This window comes from Monosiga brevicollis, genomic scaffold, assembly GCF_000002865.3.
Source record: "Monosiga brevicollis MX1 MONBRscaffold_42 genomic scaffold, whole genome shotgun sequence".
Classification (NCBI taxonomy): domain Eukaryota; class Choanoflagellata; order Craspedida; family Salpingoecidae; genus Monosiga; species Monosiga brevicollis.
In genome coordinates, this window is record NW_001865079.1 from 73,033 (window position 1) to 80,059 (window position 7,027).

Genomic DNA, 7,027 nt, shown 5'->3' on the forward strand with positions numbered 1-7,027 from the left:
CATGGTCGAACTGGGCCACAACACCCCGTCAGCACTACTTGAATCGGGCATGCACGAGCTGTTCTGGACGGCCTACGAGCAGCTATCGGATCAGGGCTTGGCCGCCGCTGCTGTGACGCACCTGTTTGACGACAATGAAGCGCAATATCAGCATCGCCCAATGCGGCAAGTAAAGACGCAAAACGCTAGCAGGTACCTGAGCCTTGGACCACGCCTGGTTCAATTTTTGCTGCGGTTGGAAGCCATGCCAGCCCCCGACCTGTCGAGCTTTCGGGGCCAGGTGCTTGCCAGCCGTGGCCCTAACAATCTTCTGTCCTTGGTCTTCTGAGCATCGCTGCCTGATTATGGGCATGGGACGAGTTGGAAGAAACGCAACGCAGGCTGGCCAATGCGTTGTCAAAATAAGCTTTCAATTCTGGAGTCATCTTGCCATCAGCCCCGAAGAACAAAGGTGGACACATTTGGCTATTATTGCGGCACGTCATGGGTTCTTGGGGTGCCTGGCAACGTTCTTATGCTTCAAGCGTTTGGTGGCTTGATGGCAAGTTCAGCATTGCCGTGGTTGGGGTTTTGATTGACCGTGTCACTGCTCAAATTGCTAGTGCCCTCTCAGGCAGCTGTGATGAATGTTATGAAGCCTGCGCGCAACCTCCACGACCATATGACTGCCACATGCCCCGACCTCAAGGAATCTGCCTGTCGCCATGAAGCTTGATGCCTGGTGCAGCTCATCGTAGCCAGAGGATCGGCTTTGACGATCAGTTTGTCGGGCTGATGCGGGGTTTCAGCGCCGACGTTTGAGGAAAGGGTTGAACAGGCGGCACACCTGCCGCCGGCGAATCATGCGATAAAGACCATTGACGTTTGCAAACCGCTCGAGTTCAACGGTGGTCACTGCGCCCACTGCGCGGACTTGCGTCGTCGCCGATTGGCCTTGGCTTGACGATCCATCTGTTGGTATGACACCATTCGACACAGTCACGGCACGCCTGTGGTGGGGGCGGCTAAGAAGGAGCACAGCACGTTGAGGCGCTGCTGAAAGCGTTCTGGCTGCGCTGGTGTGGAGCGTCCACGCAAGAGACGCTGAACACGAGCCAGCTCGCGTGCCACAAAGGTGGGGCCCTGCGCCGCCAGTCGCGTCAGAATTTGACGGTAGACAATGGCTTGCGGTGACTGCACGGTGGATTCATCCAGGGTCTCCAGCTCCGCCAGTGCAGCTATGGGACTGAGAATGCCCTGCGCAACACGCTTTGCGAGCTCATCAAGGGGCTGGATACAACCTGGCAGGGCGAGCCACTGCGCTGTGCCCGCCTGCACAAGGCGCAGCAATGCTTCCACCGACACGTCGTCCGTCAGATTCAAAGGGGGGCGGCTTCCCTTTGGCAACACATAAAAGCTGGGGAATGCCTCGGTGTTGAGCTGGAAGCGTTGGACCAACCGGTTCACGTTTCGATTCATGTCGGCGTCATTTGGGCCGACCCCTGCCCCGCGCACACAAGTTTGAGGCGCATGAGCTGAGACTTTCAAAATAAATGTACTCTGTGGGTTGTCCCTCTGAGGAACCAAGGCTGAACGAAGGGGCTAATTGCGCGTACGCACCATGCGCAAAGGACACTTGAGCCACCAACACGGAGGTTGGAGCCAGCTGTATGGCTACGGTTCGAAACGCATCCTCAAGCTCCCCATGCGAATACTACCATTGCCGCCACACAGTCGGTAGACCATTTGAGCAGACCTGCCCTCCAATGTCGATATGGGAAAGTGCAACAGCAGGCCTACCGCCCAGTCAAACTTGACCAGTACGTCCACATCCGCCCCGACCACCTAAAAACGCGAGGGCTGGTCAGACAGAAGGCGATCCAGAGATGGCTGACAAGAGGCAGGTAGACCGTATCCATGGCCGACAGGCAGCTCCCCTCACCTTGTCAAAAGTATGCTCATCCAAGTTGATGACCCCTGGCGGCGTGATGCCCCCAGCCAAGGCCACCGTGCCCAACTCTCTCTCCTCCCAACCATGCACCATCCCCAAATTCACCACCAACAGCGGCACCGCCACCATCACCATCACCAACAGCGGCCCCAGCGGCCCCAGCAGCCAAGAAGGCCCTCGCACCGCCATCGTACACAAACAAGCTCGTAAGAGATACTGTGATAATTGTTACACTTTATATTAAACGCTGTGTGATATTTATCACACTTTTATACGTGTTTGCTGGTAAGAGAACAAAAAGGGTCTGTTCTACACGTGCTCACTTTGTATGACGTGTGTCTCTCTTCTCTATCTCCCTCTCTATCTCTATCTCTCTCTCTCTCTCTCTTCTATCTTCTCTCTCTCTCTCTCTCTCTCTCTTTCGCGCAGTTTCTGCCTTTTCCGTCCTCTACCGCCTACCGCCGGGCCAGGAGGAGACCAGCTTCTTTCCCGAGTGTTCTGCCCACTTCTGTTCGTGTGCATTTGCTTCCTTCTCTTCTCACACGTAGGTCATGGCGACCGAAGCCCCAACGACCGCCGAGACGGCGCCCGAGGGCGCGGGCGTGGTGGCGCCGACCGAGACCGTTGATCAGTATGTCGGGGTGGATCTCGGAACCAGCGGGTATCGACTCTCGACGATGCACGAGAATGGCAGCGTCGACCTCCTTGTCAACAACCTCTCCGCTCGCACCACCCCCTTTGTCGGTACGTCTTGTCGAGGCCTCGCCACAGCGCCGTCGTCGTCGTGCCCCCTGACCCTCACGGACCGCCTGCCTGCCTTGGCGATGGGCTTGCGCAGTTGGCTTTAAGAACGATTCGCGTTTGTTTGGCAATGCTGCCGCCGACTCGGCCTCAACCAACTCTCGCAACACCATCACCGACCTGCTGACGCGCGCCTCCGCCTCCGATCAGGACCAGGCCACCATCGAGGTGGAATACGAATGGGATGGCCAGACTCGCCATCAGTTTGACATCACCCAGGCTCTCCTCTTCGCCTTTGAAGAGGTCACGCGCCGCGCTGCCGAGCTGCGCCAGCGCGCACAGGCCGCTGCCCAGAGCCATCAAAGCGTTGTTCAGCACATTTGCCTGGCCCTGCCCACCGCCAGCCCAGAGCTGCATAACCGCGTGCAGACAGCCGTTCGGCTCGCCCAGCACCTCCAGGAGGGGGCTCAGCCGTGCCAGGTCCATCTGAGCACTGCCAGCCAAGCGCTTCTGGCGGCTTATTGCCACCGCTACAAGCTCACCATCGATGCCCCCCAAGAGGCTGCCCCGGCAACTGATAACGACGCCGAGAGCGCAGACACCGTGGCCGCGCCCGCTCCGGCCAGCGAAGATGAGCCAGCTGCTTCCGTGGTCGCCGTGGTGGATGTGGGACAGGGCTTTGCCAACGCGATCCTAATTCAACGCACGGCCGACACGGCCAAGCTCCTGGCGGCCACCTCGGCCACGTTTGGTTGCCAAACCCTCGATGAAGCCTGGTTCAACACCCTCAGCCAGGACATCACGGCCAAGTACAAGGAACCTGTGCCGCGCGACTCGCGCAACGGCCTCCGCTTGCTGGACGCCTGCTGCCGAGCACGAACCGTGCTCAGCGCCAACAATTCGACCGATATCGTCCTTGAATGCTTTGGCGAGCGCGAGTGCGATGTGGCCTTAAAGGTCCAACGCGATGGTTTCAACGCCGCCTGCGCTGATCGCATGGCCCCCTTGGCCGCCATTCTGGAAGAACTCCTCTCTTCTGCCAACCTCAGTGCAGCCGACATTGAGGGTGTCGAACTGGTCGGTGGCGGCACCTGTGTACCCCTTGTCCAAAGCACCATCGAGAGCGTTTTGGGTGAAGGCAAGCTACGCACCACGCTTGACCGTAGCCATGCCGTGGCCATTGGTACCGCTGTCCTGGCCTCCTGGAAGGCTGGTGATAATACTGAAGCACCAGACACCACTGCAGCAGCCGAACTTCAGAGCCACGAACAAGCCTGGCTCGAGGCCGAGCAGCGCATGCGTGAGCAGGACGCCAACCTGCGCGCAATTGGGGAGGCTCGCAATCACCTCGAGGCCTTTCTATTTGCCACCCGTCAGCGCCGAGATGGACCCTTTGGAGACAAGTTCAACGCCGACGCCACTCTTCCACTCTTGGACTCGACTGAAGACTGGCTCTGGAGGTGCGAATCGCCCACCCGCCTTGTTTGTACGTGCGCCGGTCCTCATTCTTTTTTTTTTTTTTTTTTTTTTTTTTTTTTTTTTTTTTTTTTGCGTGCATCTGTGTAGCGAGGAAGCCGAGGGCGCCACTTCGCCCGACGTTTACACTGCGCGTCAGACCCAGCTGGAGGAAGAGGTGCGTTTGTCTTTGAACCGAGGACCATGGCGCACAATCCCGGTGCCTCACTCGTCTGTCTTGAACCGACATTGAATCTAGGTGCAAAAACTTAATGCAGAGTATTTTGCTGCCGTTGCCGCAGCCGAGGCAGAAAAGGCGGCCAAGGAGGCGGCTGAACGGGCACAATGGGAAGCCGAGGCAGCAGCGCAGGGCGAGAGCGGCGATGATGCTTTGAAGCACGATACGAGAAAGCTGAAAAAGGCCGACCGCATGCGCCTCGTCCTCAGGAACAAAGACGAGGCAGCCGAGCTGTACAAGGGTGGCAACTACGCCCATGCCATGGCCCGTTATCAAAAGGCCCTCTTGCACTGTGATCAGTTTTTCGACCTCAGCGATGAGGATAAGGCCGAGGTGGCCACCCTCAAGGTACAAAGAAGTCGTGTCGCAGCACGCTGATGGAACTTTGTGACCCTGCCATGCCACTCATCCTGCTTTGGTGTGTCTTTGATTTTTTGGCCTTTGCTTTTGCCAGGCCACGCTGTACTTGAACATTGCCATGTGCAACAGCCAACAATCATCGTGGAAAAAGGCCAAAGCCAATTGCGAGACGAGCCTGGAGCTCAACCCGCAAAATCACAAGGCCTACTACCGTTTGGCCGTGGTGTATGAGAATTTGAAGGACTATCAGGAGGCACTCAAGGCCGTGGGCAAGGGTCTGGCCCTGGAACCCGAGAACGAGGCGCTGACCAAGCTTGAGACGCGCCTCAAAGCTAAGGAGGCCAAGGCGCGTGCTCAAGAAAAGAAGATGTATGCCAAGATGTTTGGCTAACTTGAGTGCATGGCCCAGGGGACTGTAGAACGTGCGGGCACTGCCACAGCTGGAGCAACGGCACACAAATGCACACACGTGTCAAGTAGTGAGTCAATTGACTGATCAGATCACGCCGATGCCTTGCAATCACACGCAGCGCATTGCTGACACTATTGAAGACCGCATCAGAGAATTGACAGAGCAGGACGGGTTCAAAACGAAAACAGGCAAAAAAAAAAAAATCAAAAACCAAAGGAAGAACAACAACCGCCAGCAAGAGGACAAGGCAAAGAAAGAAAACAGGAAAGACAGTGCAGGGTAAACACGCGAAATCAGCACAAACAGACGATCAATAGAAAATCCTGCCCAGGAGAATTCTAGGCAGCGAGGACGCCACAAGGCGGCGCCACGGAATAGGGCCCCGGGCCTATAGATTTGTTTACTTGAGGAGCGGCTGGCGATCCGAGGCGCTGTAAGCGGGGGGCGCCGTTGCGACGGGCTGAGCACCGTAAGGACCAGGGGCGGCAGCACCCAGGGCCGAAGGGCCACGGGCCATGGGAGCACCGTAGTCAGCGGCGGTGGCGTGCAGGTTGAGCTCGTGGTCGACCTGAGCCTGCATGCAGGCCTGAGTGAGGCAGTAGACGACATCGGCGATAAAGTCAATGAGCTTGGCCAAGTGGATCAAGTCACGATGGAAAATGGCCGCAATGTGGCACAGGCAAGAGCTAGAGGAAGAGCAAGTCGTGGGCATGAGTACGGTAACCGTGACAAACAAAACAAGCCCTTGGGTTTGGTGCCAGGTGCCTCGCGGGAAATAATGCAGGAGACGCACAGCAGCTGCATGCAGTTGTTGAAGCGGATGAGGCGATTATCGCAGGGATCGGTGACAATCTGACGCTCATCCTGGACGTAGATGCGCGTTGCCGAGATGGCGCAATTCTCGCAGCACACGACCTGCGTTCACCACACATGTGGATGCACGCGTGGAGCAGACCAATCAGGTGAAAGAAAATCAAAAGACGCAGCCATGGTTCAGAGAAAGGATGGGGAATATTGATAATGAGTCAAAATCAAAGAGGGGTGGCGCACCTCCAGAAACAGGCACAAGTTGGGGCAATCCTCTTGGCCCGGGCAGCAAGTGCTCGTGATGCTGGGACAGATGTAGCCCTGGCAGCACCTGAATGACAGCAAGCAGACCGCAATGCCAAGAGGTTAGGATCGGCGGGGCATGGGGCCTGACCAATCTTGTGTAGATTCCATGTCAAGAAAAGGGGAGAGGGCCAAGGGATTTCGTACTTGTAGCGGGTCATGTCGTAGTTGAGGGCCCGGCGACGCAGGTGGAAGGACATGCAAGGTGCGCAGAACATGGAGAGCAGGCAGCCACCGGGGTTGTCGCAGCACGAATGCATCATGCTGGTCTCCCATTGCCGTGCCTAAGCGCCAAGTACATGAAACACACGATCGCGCAAATGCGATACAACGGGAACGGAGGTGAGAGCGCTTGCGGCGCTCAGAACATCACCACCCTACCCCACGGGCAACACACAAACCTGGAGGTGGATACGAGGATCATCCTCATGCGGCGCGCCATCGCACAGAACGTTGCCCTAGACCACGCCAAACACACACACACACACACACACACACACACACACACACACACACACCATGAGTATCTTGCGATCCAAGGCCTCATCCTCGTTTCCGGACGCAAAGTGTCCCGCACACACACACACACACACTGGTCCGATCTCCAACCCCCACACACCTTTCCCAAAACACACACACACACACACACACACACATCAACCCTGCACCAACGCTTTCTCAAGACACAACCCCCAACCCTCGACCCCGAAATCCACCAGCCTGTGCCATCGCAAACCCAAGAAGAGCACCAGGCGATTGCCCCCCCCCCCCCCCCCCGGGA

At 57.3% G+C, this 7,027-nt stretch overlaps 3 protein-coding genes across 3 annotated transcripts in view; 1 reads left to right on the forward strand and 2 right to left on the reverse strand.

The window, feature by feature from the left end:
- Window positions 1–978: 978 nt before the first annotated feature.
- MONBRDRAFT_30030 (uncharacterized protein) lies at window positions 979–2,119 on the reverse strand (the record flags this gene model as incomplete). The annotated part of the gene is made up of 4 exons (XM_001750503.1): window positions 979–1,481; window positions 1,600–1,693; window positions 1,780–1,824; window positions 1,922–2,119. 4 exons carry the CDS (start codon window positions 2,117–2,119, stop codon window positions 979–981), a joined length of 840 nt encoding a protein of 279 aa, XP_001750555.1.
- A 283-nt stretch (window positions 2,120–2,402) lies between these two features.
- MONBRDRAFT_39191 (uncharacterized protein) lies at window positions 2,403–5,230 on the forward strand. The gene is made up of 5 exons (XM_001750475.1): window positions 2,403–2,674; window positions 2,769–4,131; window positions 4,238–4,304; window positions 4,386–4,712; window positions 4,819–5,230. The coding sequence occupies exons 1-5, from the start codon at window positions 2,482–2,484 to the stop codon at window positions 5,113–5,115; spliced, it is 2,247 nt and encodes a 748-aa protein (XP_001750527.1). The 5' UTR covers window positions 2,403–2,481; the 3' UTR covers window positions 5,116–5,230.
- A 306-nt stretch (window positions 5,231–5,536) lies between these two features.
- The window catches only part of MONBRDRAFT_39192 (uncharacterized protein), a gene marked incomplete at its 3' end in the record, with an annotated part of 1,618 nt that continues 127 nt past the window's right edge, over window positions 5,537–7,027 (reverse strand). The window contains exons 2-6 of the mRNA XM_001750504.2: window positions 6,648–6,704; window positions 6,394–6,530; window positions 6,187–6,274; window positions 5,930–6,051; window positions 5,537–5,822 (exon numbers count right to left, since the gene is read on the reverse strand). Coding sequence (XP_001750556.1) covers window positions 5,537–5,822; window positions 5,930–6,051; window positions 6,187–6,274; window positions 6,394–6,530; window positions 6,648–6,704 — 690 coding nt within the window. The remainder of the gene's footprint in view (window positions 5,823–5,929; window positions 6,052–6,186; window positions 6,275–6,393; window positions 6,531–6,647; window positions 6,705–7,027) is intronic.

What these genes read in the sequence shown, in the direction of transcription:
- MONBRDRAFT_39191 (XM_001750475.1), top strand. Translation starts at nt 2,482, where the DNA reads ATGGCGACCGAAGCCCCAACGACCGCCGAGACGGCGCCCGAGGGCGCG. An exon ending in TCGCACCACCCCCTTTGTCG is followed by an intron (nt 2,675 to 2,768) that starts GTACGTCTTGTC and finishes GGGCTTGCGCAG; the next exon opens with TTGGCTTTAAGAACGATTCG. An exon ending in AGACCCAGCTGGAGGAAGAG is followed by an intron (nt 4,305 to 4,385) that starts GTGCGTTTGTCT and finishes CATTGAATCTAG; the next exon opens with GTGCAAAAACTTAATGCAGA.